The sequence below is a fragment of the Paralichthys olivaceus genome, chromosome 6 (genome assembly GCF_024713975.1).
Source record: "Paralichthys olivaceus isolate ysfri-2021 chromosome 6, ASM2471397v2, whole genome shotgun sequence".
NCBI lineage: Eukaryota > Metazoa > Chordata > Actinopteri > Pleuronectiformes > Paralichthyidae > Paralichthys > Paralichthys olivaceus.
Genome location: NC_091098.1, coordinates 24,726,062 through 24,740,202, shown reverse-complemented (window position 1 = coordinate 24,740,202; position 14,141 = coordinate 24,726,062). Strand labels below are relative to the sequence as shown.

General features: G+C 42.5%; 1 protein-coding gene across 2 annotated transcripts in view; it reads left to right on the top strand.

Annotated features, from left to right (window-relative positions):
- vwa5b1 (von Willebrand factor A domain containing 5B1) overlaps positions 1-14,141 on the top strand; it is a 27,684-nt gene extending 13,543 nt beyond the window's left edge. For both annotated transcript variants that reach the window (XM_069527113.1, XM_069527112.1), the window contains exons 11-23: positions 259-461; positions 2,190-2,304; positions 2,475-2,660; positions 3,592-3,769; positions 4,027-4,223; positions 4,910-5,153; positions 7,567-7,860; positions 8,296-8,433; positions 9,219-9,356; positions 9,801-9,872; positions 10,385-10,454; positions 11,194-11,317; positions 11,428-14,141. In XM_069527113.1, coding sequence (XP_069383214.1) covers positions 259-461; positions 2,190-2,304; positions 2,475-2,660; positions 3,592-3,769; positions 4,027-4,223; positions 4,910-5,153; positions 7,567-7,860; positions 8,296-8,433; positions 9,219-9,356; positions 9,801-9,872; positions 10,385-10,454; positions 11,194-11,317; positions 11,428-12,087 — 2,619 coding nt within the window. In that variant the 3' untranslated portion in view covers positions 12,088-14,141. The remainder of the gene's footprint in view (positions 1-258; positions 462-2,189; positions 2,305-2,474; positions 2,661-3,591; positions 3,770-4,026; positions 4,224-4,909; positions 5,154-7,566; positions 7,861-8,295; positions 8,434-9,218; positions 9,357-9,800; positions 9,873-10,384; positions 10,455-11,193; positions 11,318-11,427) is intronic.

The following is a 14,141-nucleotide window of genomic DNA, read 5'->3' as shown; positions in this document are numbered from 1 at the left end:
TATCTTCCCCATCTGCCGAAGTATCCTTGGGCACGATCATAGTGAAATAGAAAAATTGCTTTCCACGGATGCACTGTATGAATGTGTGTGAACTGCACTGTAAGACTGTAAGACCAGAAAAGCGCTATATAAACACAGACTAATTACCATATGCGAGTCACAGAGAGATAGTGTGTGTAGCATTTTTCTATTTTAGTTGCTCTGTTGTGATCTGTGAATTTTCTCTTCATGTTCGCCCCCGCACCACGATACACCCAGGAGGTCGTGTCCCTGGCCTGTGAGTACGTCAGGAAGATCAGAGCCGACATGGGGGGGACCAACATCTTGGCGCCACTCAACTGGATCCTGAGACAGCCGATGTTCAGCGGACACCCACGCCTGCTGTTCCTGCTCACCGACGGGGCCGTCAGCAACACAGGCAAAGTGATGGAGCTGGTCCGCAGACACGCACGCTACCTCAGGCAAGTGTTTTCACATTTAGCCATCGTGCTGAATGTTTGAGACAACAAAGACAACATTGCAGAACTAAAAAAGGGGAACTCAGTCGAGCACATACCTTCACCCAACAGCCACCTTTCAGGTCATTCAAGCTGCATCACTTTTCACACTCTCATAGACATCAGTTTTGTTAAATACGCCTTTTTTTCAGCATCAAGATCAATGAATTATTCCCCGAGAAATCAAGGGAACGTTTGAAAAGTTGATCCAGATCCGCACAGGAAGTGAATGCGTCCTTCCAGCGACCCCGTACTGCAGCCTGAAGTCCTGTCAGTTATTTTTGCATTATCTTGCTTACAAACACAAAAACCAACAAACTAATGGACAGGGCTGAAAACATAAACTGCTAAAAGGAGCTAATTATTATGATTTTTATCTACACATACGTTCAATGAGTATGTTTCTATAAGGTCCCGGAGTTAAGATTAAATAAATCAAATGGAAGCTTATTAGAAAGCACTGTCACAGTAATGGCACAGACAGAGAAATGATAATACATTCCTCTTTTGTTTATAGTCATTATGCAAATAGCAAAAGCTGAGCTCACCGATAACACAAGTCTCACATCCAGGGATTGTCAGGGACTTAAATGCAACACCTGGTTATGGAGCCATAATCCTTTCAAAATGAAATCATACAGCTTATGTTGTGTCAGAGTCAAACATTATATATCACTACAAGGAATCTGTCAGAGTGCCGACATTTGTGCGGGCTCAGTTTTAGATTAAAACGACACAACGGAATAAGCACGTGTGAACGCTCCCCGCACAATGTGAACAGCAGCTGTCAGCTGAGAGCGAGCACCGGTGGCGCCGCAGATCTGCGGCACACGGGGAAATCATTCCTCTTTGCAGTTTGCTTTGGATCTCACACTGTGAAGCCCTCTCCTGAGTCACTCTGGAAATAATTGACTTTTGTATTCCCCCTTTTAATGGCTGCCTGCCCCCAGACGATTGGTGCACAGAGCTCAGCCCATTCGCCGAAGCTTCCCAGGTCATTATCACGCCAGGCTTCCAATCAGAGACAAGATCAAACAATGGTGAATCTCTGGTTTGCGAAAAAAATCCATGTTGGGTGTTTAAGTATGTAGGTAGGGACATTTGCGCTTTTAAATCTGCCCTCGACCTCATTAAAAATTCCAAGAGACGATGCTGGTGCAATGAAATTAGCCAGGTCGTTCTTCTGCAAACAGCGGAATTAAAATGAGGAAATAAAGCAAAACCCTCCAACCTCTCTCCAGAGATCCCCAGGCTATATTTGTTAAATGAACTTCTATATATCTCCATTGCATCTCTTTAAAAAAATCTGTCTCCGTTTATCCTGACAAAGCAAACAAACAACAAATCCTCCGGTCGGTTTTTACATCTACACAAATAAAAGAAATAGGTTCACGTAAGATACTTCAACTTTTAATCGATGAACTTACAAACACAATATCTAAGAACAGCTAACATTAAAAAAACTTGTATGACCAAAATTGTACGTACCTTGAAGTGGGAGACACACACACACACATAGAGGTACAGGTATTAAACCTTCCACAGTGTCACTGCAGGCCTTCACATACCAGGTAATAACTATGTGCAAAGAATGTGCAGCTAAAACAATCACATAAAATGAAATAAATCAAATCACTGCTGTAAAATGTGCAGTGTTACACACATCCTGAGCTGCCGTGTTTGTCTGTGCAGATGCTTTACGTTCGGCATTGGGCAGAATGCTTGCAGGAGGCTGGTTCAGGGGCTGGCGATGGTTTCAAAAGGGACGGCAGAGTTCCTGGCGGAGGGCGAGAGGCTGCAACCCAAGGTACTAATTTCCAGCTTTGCGTATCGCTCCTGACGACGGTGAGCTATTCTGAGGGACCACTGAAGAGCCATTATGCAGCGTCTGCTGCTGATACCAATTAGGAAATCAGATATCGTCATGAAGGAAGCTGGGTTTTATATCTGAAAGTATGTGTTTTTATTCCTCCACAGTTGATAAAGTCGCTGAAGAAAACCATGTCTCCAGTGCTCAGTGACATTTCCATCGAATGGCTCTTCCCCGAGACTAAAGAAGTGCTGCTGTCTCCTGTGGGAAACACATTCCTGTTTCCTGGGGACAGTCTGATCGGATACAGCGTGGTTTGTGACACCACCCGTTACCACGTCAACCCCAAGTCTGTAAGTGGACGATCCTCGCTGAGAAGTGATTAATGACTGTGGGATGACTGTGATTTTCTGTGTTGTGAATGTTCCAGCAGATGAACCTCAAATCACACCCTGTGGTTTTATGTTTACTTCAGTGACTTCACTAGAAAACACTTTTCTGTTTCCTCTGAAATGGGTTTGAAGTAAATCCCGGTGGAGATGAAAGGGCATGAGCTCAGTGGCGGACTGCCCGTCAGGATATGACAAGCAATAATATAGAGAGCATCATCATCATCTCCGCAACCTAAGATATTACAGCTCCGCTCTTTTAAATTGTTGCAGCAGCCATGCACGCACTTCTGATAACATTATACAACATCACCGGTGAAATGGAAGTTCGAGGTCAGAAGAAAAGGAAACGGTGGAGCAGAGAAGGAGAGAATTAAGAAGAGAAATGTCTTTTCTCAGATGCAGCTCAATACTGCAAAGTAATCAACATGTTCCCCAGGAAGGGACCAGGTCAGTGGAGTGACCCTCACACGGAGCAGGAGTGCCTCACTCCGAGACACAGGGTCAGACGACCCGACTCAGTCGAGCGTATTCGGTTTACTGAAAGTATTTATAATCATCATATTATGGACGTTAGATTTGTTTTCCACACAAGTTCTGAGGGGATTAAAGTCTCACTCTGACAATATCAGGACGATCTGATGTGGAATTTCAAAGTAAAAGCCCTTGGAAATATCTTATTTTCACTGTTTTGGTTGTGGCATCAGAGAAGGACATTCTTATGGCACCTGACAAAGATGACGTCATTGAAAAGATGGTGAGCCTATATAATTATCGGCCTGAGTCATTGTCCCGGTCGGCCCCTGGCTGAGCTCAACTGAGCAGAAGCTTCTTAATCACTCCATGTAAAAGGTTTTAGAACTGAGCCACTTGTCTTGGATGTGTCTCACATCAGGATAAGAGGAGGCGATACAGCATGATGCGCTCCACTGAGTCAGCCAGCTCCGTGTTCTTCCACTCTCAAGAGGAGGACCCGGTGAGGACGAGTGTGGACAGGGAGGCGCCTCTGTATGACTCCTACCAGGACTCCATGACGGACGGCAGCCCTGTCACCACGGAACAAGACACCTCGGGTAAGAACCTCCTATTTACTGCTTATAAAAATGCACCTGAGACTCCAGGTCTGGAAAGTGAAGCCAATGAGGAAGTGCCTGGAAACCTGCATTCTCTCGAATGGCAACCAGAGGACAAGTCAGTTTCTATAGATGTCAATGATGAAATGAATCGAGTTTATTCCTCAATCTCTATTTTCAAGTCTTCAGGGCGGCACTCAATGTTTATCTTTCAGTGGATGGATGTAATATAGTTGGTGTTTTGAAATAAACCTCAGGGTTGGATAAGACGTCACCGAGAAGGCGGGCGTACAGCACCAACCAGATAATAGACTACAACCCAGCGAAGAAGGTCTTCACTCCCAGCGACCCCAGCTCCGTGGTCGCCAAGAATCCACTGAGGAGAGCAAAGGTCCAGGAGCTGATCGGTCAGATGAGTCCAGAGCACGAGGCGCAGTGGAAGAAAGACTACCAGGTGTGATCCACGTCGTAGCTCAGGTCTAGTTTCTAAAAGGGCTCAATAATTATTTCTGATTTAATTTGTGGGTTTTTTTCCCAGACTGAGATTTCATGAACCATCACGATAATAATAAAGCATGTGCTGTGTATGTTGAATCACACACTCATTACACAAGTCTCCATCCGGCAGCAGAATCTAATTTTGTATTTGGAAAAATTAAATTTGTATTCAGACTGTACTGACAAATTAAACAGAGACCCGACCCTTGTCTGCACTGGTGACTAACCAAGAACAAGCTAATGTGCTCTCTTCAGTAATGAAGCACAAAATCCATGAATTATAATTAAGTCTAAATATTTCTCAGGTCGCTTCCTAATATAATTAAACAGAATTCAGCAGGCTGTGGAGAAATTATATCCTCTCTTTGTAAAACACAGCTGAGGATTCTTTGCCCTCATGCCACGCCTAATCAATCCAAATCTAATTCTCTGGAGCAAACAGTAATCTTATTTTTACACAAATAGAAATAGAAATTGCCTTTTGGATATAAAATGTCATCACTTCATAATTTTATCCTGACATTTTGTAGAAATTGACTGGATTAAAATAAATTCAGCAGATGAGGTTTCGTGTGTAATTAAAATCCGTGATAGGACCAGGGTGTTTTCAACTGAAAAAAAAAAATCATTTCGTGTTTTCAGCCACAGTTGGCGAGTCTGTGCGCCACATCTTCCAGAGGGCGTCCTGCCATCTGCCATCGGCCGCTTCCTCAGCAGGAGCCGCCGCTTCTGCAGCAGGAAGCCGACTCCGAGCCTCATTTCCATCTGCAGCCCCAAGACAATCCTCTGCCCAGCGGTTTGCTGCCAGCAGCTCAAAACACCGCTGGGGAGGATGCATCTAGATCCTCCACCGACAGCCCATCTGTCGGCAGCGGCGGAGATACAGGTGAAGCCACAAACCAAACTGTATTCATGTATTCACTATCTCTGTCTATCTATCTATCTATCTATCTATCTATCTGTCTATCTATCTGTCTGTCTATCTATCTATCTATCTATCTATCTATCTGTCTATCTATCTATCTATCTATCTATCTGCCCGTCTGTCTTTCTGCCATGTGGTGCAGCTCTAGTGAATTTAGATGTGGTTGGGCTGTGGCAGAGCGATGCATTATACTGAGTGCCAGTCTAGTTGTCTAGTGTTCTCTTTATTTATTTTTCTATTATTTTATAGCATCTTCTAAATCTCAGGGTTATTACAGCTTCATTGTATTATTCTCCACAGATCAATGACAATAAAGAATCTTGAATTCTTTAAAATTGATGCAATGAAACATTCTAAAGATGATTTATATATATATATTTTAGTTTTTTAACATTTTAACGGTCTTATTTGATTAAGAGAGAATCTCCAAGTGCACACAAGTTTCATATAATCCCCCCCCGCCCACAACAATCCACCGCCAGCTACACGAAGCACATTTTTATGTTCCCCGATAGAGAATCCTCAAAGCAAGTTGCATCCAATGTCGTCCTGAGTATCACAAAATGACTTTAAACACAGATCCTCATAAATTGTTGTTTGTATTTGAATTTAATGAATGAATTGATATCAGGGGACGGTTTTAGCATCTTGTGAGTCTGTTGCTCCTGCAATTAAGGGGGTAAACCTTAAAACCACTTGAGCTTTGCCTTTTAAAGAGCAAACCTCTGGGGCACGAGGGATTAGGAGAGAGTATACCTCGAAATATATCTATGCAAGCATCACATGTACTGCACCAGAGTGTGACAAGGTTAAAGCAGGAATAAAACATGTGGAAATGTGCTGCAGGTTTTAGGTAAGGGGCCACCGGGCTCTATACGAAGATCCATGTCTGTCTGTGTGTTATTCAGGGAAACCTCCCAACGGTCATTACTCAGCTCCTCACTCAGGTCAATTTCCCACTGCTGCCTAACATCCGAAATTGAGGGCGTAGAGCTATTACAGATATCATGTTATACAGAGCTGATATGGAATCTCGACTGAACGGAGATAATTACATAATGCTATCAACCGCAGCGTGTGTCTGTGAATCTGGAGACAAAAAGAACGGACAAAATGAAGCAAGAAATAATTTAAAACTGATTTATTTCCCTCTTTATGACAAATCTGGAAAATAATGGGAATGTTGTGGTTTCTCACATTTTGGAGATTATATTTCATATGAATTATGTCCAGATGTTTTTTAAGTCATAAACATTTGAAGAAGTTGCCTTTTTAAAAAAAATAGCTTTGCCTGAATATATTCAGCACGTTAAGGATCTTTATCATAAAGGGAGTTGATCATAAAATCATAGTAGTTATAAGTTGCATTGATGCTCAAAACTCAAACTGACATTGATTGGAATTGCTCTATAATAAGCTAAGTGGCTTCTGTCTGTAGCTTCATATTTAATGGACGGACAAAGGAGTGGTATTGATCACCTCATTGAAATATCACAAAGAAAGAGGACAGTTCCCAGAACTGTTCTTTTCAAATGGTGTAACATGAATCAGCAGATGGTTTTAATCAGAAGCTGCTTTGAAAGTAACAAAAGAGGAACTGAGGCAATAAATTTAACTTTTGATTCAAACCGAAACCATCACAATGGATTTATAACCCTGTCTGCCAGCACGGCTGGAAGCAGGGAAATGTTTTCCCCCCGTGTGTTTGTGTGTGTTTCCCAAATAACTCAACAATGTACGACAGATTTTTACCAAACTTGGATTATTAGTTGTGAGTTTATCTCCAGATGATTAGCTTTTGGGAGCTGATCGGTTACAGGTCAAGGTAAACAAAAGTAAAGTCAGAGAAAAACACATTTGACAGACATCTCCGCAAATAATGGCGCGACCTATTAAGCTTATCTTGATCATAACAATCTATAAATGTCATATGATAAGTTACGTCATGAGGAAGGAAGGACATTACGTCGTGCACAGCAAATAAACAATATGATGATAATTTATGATCATATGGGAGTAATGACGTCATCGTGACATCACCATGAAGTCACAGAATGATGTCATATAGTGTAATAGATCTTTTGCAACCAATAAGATTAGAGACACGATCTAAAGGTTAATTATATTAATCATCTTGTGTTATATGACATCATTATAAACGGCATTATAACAACATAGCTAACAAACTTAGCAAAGCTGGATTTGGGTATAAACAGGGAATGCATCGCCCGTCTGCAGCTTTTAGTTCTGTCTGTTTCAAGCCCCTTTGAAATGCATCTTGTCAGATGAATTCAAATCCAGTCGTAGATAAGAAGCTCTGAAAACAATGTCTTAAAAAATGAAGGAATTGAATCTTGTTCCTGTGACGTTTCAGACGGGTATGGGCACCAGTTGTGTCAAGCAGAAACACCACAGGAGACGCACATTTCACATCTGGGCGCCGCCAACCACCACAGAGCCGACTGCAAGGCCGTGGTGTCCGGGCTGCTGTGCGGCAAACCCATGAAGTGGGAGGTGTTGTTCGACATCGAGCCGTACCTGAACGGGCGGGAACGCGAGGAAAAGGTTCACGAGGAGCTGTGGAACGAGACCTTCCACCACCTGGCCGGACACTCCATCATACACGACTTCGAGCACATGGCGGATAAGGAGTGTGAGATCGAGCACGGTGAGATCTGTGGGGAAGTGTTCGGAGGGAGATCTGGGGGGTGAAATTATTATGAAGGAACAGGAGTAGAAAATGAGAAATTACATTTTTATCTTTCTTATATTTTGCTGTTATCTCTTATCTGCTTGTTTAACATAAGAGTTGAAATTGTATAAAAACTTAAAGGAGCAGTTTCATCATAATTGTATTATTTTAGAGTTACATGAGAACATTGATGACACTCTCATATATCACACAAGACTCGTTAACGTCATTGTGACACTAACCTGTATCTTTATATTAAATAAAAACATATGAGAGTGACATTTATCTTCTCATGTCACACTGTTCATTTAATTTGTGTAAAGGTTATGTATACGTCATGTGATGCAATGATGTTATTCAAAAGAATAAAGCAAAGTCTGATGTTACATAATCATTTATTGTAATTCACAGGCTCTGGCAGGAAGTACCAGCATTATGCTATTCACACCAGCAAAGCCTGCAATATACTGAGCAAATACACAGCGTTTGTTCCCATCGACCTGGACACTAACGAGTATTTACAGACGTGCATTGAACACTTAAACCCTGGTAAGTCAGATAAAACTCATTGTTTGAACGTTTAAGTGCCACTGAACATAACCTGCAAAAACGTCTCTCTGTTTTAACGTATCTTTCATTTGTAGTTAAGCAGTTATAAACCAGTTTGGTGTGTAAATTAGAATTTTGTAATGTGCCGTCGTGTCTGTAAAGTTAGTATCTTATGAAAGGAATAGTTTTTTGCGTATTTACTCTCTTGCTGAGAGTTGAATTTGTAGAATGAGACCATAGGCTGGAAATAAAGATGGACGACACATCATCTCTTCCTCCCGTTCTTCAAAAATACGGCTAAAAATATTGGCCTGTCCCATCCGCTAACATGAAGGAGGCAGTGTTTGTGAGCTATACCGCAACCAACCACCAGGGGGCAATCTAGATGATTTAGCTTCACTTTTGTGGAGCTGTCATGTCGTCCATCTCTAGAAACAGTGTCTGTGTGTGAAAGTGAATATGTCTTCAGCAGTTATCCAGCTGTGGGTTATTCCCTCATGATCTCATAGATGTCTGACGTTTGCCCAGAAAGATAAAATGTTTGCCTGACGCGACCCCGTGTTTAATTTGAGTCTAGATAAATATTAATTGAAGACGAGCTGGGCAAAGTAAAATATGAGATTTAAATGTTGGTTTTGCTGTGGGCTGAATTTCATCATTTGGAGCAGAAAGGAGACATCTGTGATCACAAGAATATCTCTCTGACTTTTCCCATTTGGTTTGTGTCTCAGTTGGGGTTTGACTGAACGGTTATTTCAGTCTGAGAATTGAATTTTTGCTTTCAGCTGAAGGTCTGAAGAAGGGCTCACACTCCAGCTCTCGCTCGGGGAGCAGGAAGAACAAAGGTTACTCCATCGGACTGGGTCGCTCTCAGTCTGGCGGCATGTCGCAGGAAGCTGAGGACGTCCAACTGCTGCCGAACAGTAGGACGCATTCTTTTTTAAAAAATATTCAGCTCACATCTCAAATGGTTAAACAGCAGATGGAGGTTTAAAAGAAAAAGTTGAAGGGATGTTTTACTTAGAGTCTTATTCAAATGTCTTAGAGATAAAAAAAGGTTGCAGACACTGGGAGCTGGGAGATGTTGAACAAGAGTTGCCCACTGCTTTACAGTAAAAATACTCCAACTTCTGCAAAAGGGCACAGCTCTTTACACGAGCTGGTTTTTCAGTGGTGGCATGGCAACAGGAAGCAGAACGACGAGCACACTGCGGGAACATGTGCCAGTTAAAAAAGAAGGTGCACAGATGCAGCGGGGCTGCGTCAGTATGTTCCCAAGATTCCGTCGGTTTTTATCAAACCAATGTCCATGTGTGTTCTGAGAAATAGAGGGAATTGATTCAACTGATGTAATTTTGCGTCTTTAGGTGGAGAGGATGGCATCTCTCCATGCAGCACCCCCTCCTCCTCTGGCTGGGAGAGATGTGGCTTCACAGAGGGTGAGTGCAGCACATCAGCCGACACGGAGCGTCTGGTTGTCCCCGGTCGTCTCCTCGGCATCACCGTTGTATCGCTCCGAATGTGAAACATGAGCTTATTGACATTGTAGTCGTCACCCTTTCTTGTAAGTGATGAGAGAAATCGACATCATTTTGTGGCTTCTATTGACAAAAGCTGCCTGGACCTTTTAAAAAAATAAAAAAAAAAGCCACAAAGACTCATACACACAGACGTGTTTCACCTGCAGAGGAGACACGGCTGATGGAGAATATTCTGCTGCTCTTAAAGCTCAGTGGGTGTGTTTTAGCTCTTTCAATCAATCAATGAAATTGTGTTTGTATAGCCCATATTCACAAATTATTATTTGTCTCAAAGGGTTTAAAAATGTGCGACTTGCTCTGTCGCCTTTACTACCTGAGACTCATGCTGAGAACAAAATAAAACGTCCCACAGCTTTGTCTCTCTCTCTCTCAGTTCCTTGTCTAACTCTCTAACCATCTCTGTCTCGAAGTCGCTCCAAGGAGTCCGTCTGTGACCTCGGACCAATCACAGAAATCGGTGGAGAGCCTTTTTTCTGCCAGGTGGGTGGTTGGGCGCTGGCTGGCAGCATTAATGTGTTGTGATAAATGCAAGTGCAGGAGCCTCAGCTTTTTTAACGACCGGGTCATAATTGAGCCTGGAATCTCTTAACATCCGTTTCTTTTTGACTTTTAGAGAATGCTGCATTGAGTTTAACGATTCAGAACAACATCAGACTATTTTATGACCAGTCAGGACCGTGTAATTATGCTTTTTGAAACCAAGATAAGAAGCCGGAGCTGCTTTCGGAGACTTTGCTCAGGGCCCAATAATCTGTCAAAGAAAGAAACCAAATGCCAGAATATTTCAATTATGGAGATAATGTCCCAATTTCTCCTCAATACAGAGTTGAGAACAATAAATTCAACGAAATGAGCTGTTTAAAATACGAAAATAGACTTAATATAAAGATGGACGACATGACCGCGCCCCAAAGTCTTCATTGCCCCTTGTCTTCTCCTTAATAGCAGATGGGACATGGACCTAAACTTAAAAGTAGTATTTGAGTTCAATGGGAGGAAGTGGTGGTCGTGTCCTCCATCTTTATTCACAGTCCATATTTCTGTCACGTTCACCATCTTTGCATTTAGCACATTGACAAACCAACTAGCACGGCTCACTACCCTCAGTTGTTTTTATTTAAACTATATGTAAATCTAATTTCCAAAGGAACAATATCCGTCCTGGTGAGAGCAGAAGATGCTGCTGTACATTGTGATTTACATTTCTCTCCTCCGTCAGGTTGGCCCTCAGCAGAACTCGTCTCCTGACTCGAGCTGCCAAAGGCTTCATGTGTCGATCTCACAGCAGGTCTGGTGATTCAATTGGAGAAAGTGACAACGAGAACAAAGACTACATCCCTCTGGTGGGTAGCAAATCTATACAGATCTGTCACTGCATGTTTCTGATGGATTCTAATTTGAGCAGACTGTAGATTTGTCTGGAGAGACGAATGTGTCACAATCTTCTCCACAGGTGTTGTTGCAGTTGGCTAGTGGTGCGTTTCCCCTCGACACAGCTTTGTGTGACGCCATTAATGTTCCCATGGACAAGCTAAAGTGGACGTCCCCCTTCACCAGTCACCGCACCAGCCTCGGCCACTTGTCTCACTCCAGCAGCCGCCGCGCAGAGACTGCTGATTACGGGCACAGATCACCGTGCGAGCCAGAAACATGTCAACAACCAGCAGAGCAAACTGTCGGCATCCACAGCCCCTCTCATCTGCCCAGGAGCGCCTGGACGGAGTTTGCTCCTTCCTCATTGGGAAGTCCCTCCTGTGCTGCCGAGCCCCCCGTCTCCCCACACTCCACTGGGGACAGTGGTCGTAGCTCCGGCTCCGGGGGCCTTGAAGCAGTGTCGCCTGGTGGCGTGCTAAAGAGGAGGCTGAATCCTGAGAGCATGCTGTGGGCCACAGCCGTGGCCCTGGCCTGGCTGGAGCACAGCTCCGCCAGTTATTTCATTGAGTGGGAACTTGTAGCTGCCAAGGCCAGCATGTGGTTGAGTGCGCAGGACATCCCGGAAGGTCGAGATTTAGCCTCCATCAAGGCTGCTGCCAACCAGCTCTTCATCATCCTCAGACACTGGGATGAGAACCTGCAACTGAACATGCTCTGTTACAACCCTAACAGTGTCTGAGCCCCGCGAATACAGACCACCCAATCCCATACGATACTATGCTAACTGAGGCTGTTCTGTTTTTCATTCAGCAGTATGTCTCTGGAGTCTGATTTTTGCTGTCGCAGTTGTGAACAATGTGTATCTTCTTCTTCTGTTCGTGTGCTGTTCCTCCTAAACATATCACAGGCTCTTCAGAGGCACAATGTGCAAGCTATTACCTCGCTGGTGCCATATACTGTAGCTAGATCCCTGTCAGCAAGGGGTCTAATCAGAGTTATGCCTCTGATTTGAGTTTCAAGGAGAAGAATGTCAGTATTAAATTAGTAGCATGCTGGACCGCTGACCATCAACATTTGAGAAAAGCTCTTAAATGTCATCATATTGATGTTAATGGGGAAAATGCTGCAAAAAACATTGGTTGGAGAAAACTGCTCCGCTGATTGATGCATATACTGTTTTTACATCCCCTGATTGTATTGTGAAAAACATCTGGGTAGTTGCTAGCAGTCCAGTCTTTTCTAATGGCTGTCACCATCACAGTGTTCTTAATATTTGCCATTTTGCTGTTCGATTAAAGCAGAGACAGAAAAATATGCAAAAAAGCTAAAGAAAATGTAAAATACGTGTTAAGATTAAGTTTAAAAAATATGTGGCTTAGGTGGGAATCTATAAATGTGTATCCCACTGGCATGTTGTTTATTATTTATGATACATATAGTTTATATTTTTTCGTCCTATATATAAAAGTAGAGGTTTGATCAAGCGTTTGTTCTTATATGTAGAGATGAACACAAACCTGGATTCAGTTGCACCGGCTGTTGGCAACTTCAAAATTAGCTTAGTTATAAACTAAATTAAGCTAATTTAATATGTTCATGCCTCACTAATTCAAAGGTGAAACTAATTCTCATATAGAGTTTCTTGGCAAAGAAGGTGAAAGAAAACTACTATTGTCATTCTGATACTGCCGACCCGCTACGACAACACGACTGATTGGTTCAAACCCCTCAAGATTAATGGGTTTAAGTTCTGGAGTTTGATGGAGCAACGTTTTTCAGAGAAAGCTTTGTATTTTAAGTCTCACCAAATCTACAAGTTTAAGCCATGTCAGAGACGGGAATATGAATTTTGGACATTTTGAAATTTTGTTTTTGGAACATTGGCACGCAGCTTTACCCAACTTTTATTTTGAAAAACTCTGAGTTAGTGTAAGTAACTCTTACAAAGTCGTATCTGTGTGTACAGCAGATACACGATGTTAAGTCAATTAAACTCTTGATCCCTTAAACTCTTTAATCAAATCATTAGTTAATGAGAACTAGGAAGAATTTTCCAGACAAACTGAGTCATAGATTAACAAACAGCTGGTGCACCCTGATCCGAAAAATGGGCGGCGACCAACAGTCCTGTTCTGTGAATCAGAGAGGAAAGACTCCCGCTAGTTCAGTCATTGTCACGGCTCATTTACCGCAAGTGCCTAACAAAGGTTTAAAGTCGGCAGAAAATGCAGATCTGTCCGCTGCAGTTCAATCGGTGTTGATAATGACTGATTCTTTTCTCGTGGATAAACAGTGGGGACCCTTTTCTTGATTCTTATTGGTGGCCTGTGTCAGCATCTTTTACATATTGATTTCTCTTAATTATCCCATCACAGGGTTGCTTTACTCAGGTATTCCTTCATTTTTTGGTAACTCAGGCTGAATTGCATAGTACTTCTGCATGGACATGTGTTTATGTTACGGTGTTTAATGAATGAAAAGAGCCTCAAGTGCAGTATTTTGCTCACTGAAACGATACGAGAATTACAGTAGATGTCATATTCTAATATTTTTGTGCCGTAATTGCTGTAGTAAGTGCAGCTGTAGATGTATTATCACGTATTTTTTTATGTACCGGGGCAGTTGTATGGTGCAGTAACTTTCAATTTGCTGTGTGTGCCTTTATAAATGATTGTTGACTGTTTGAGGCTGTTGAAAGCTTCTGTAGTGTCTTTATATCTGTCGATGCATTGACCAGCTCTGCAGGTGCATGTAATAAATAATTCTACAAGCAAAGGTGCATGTTCTGTAGCC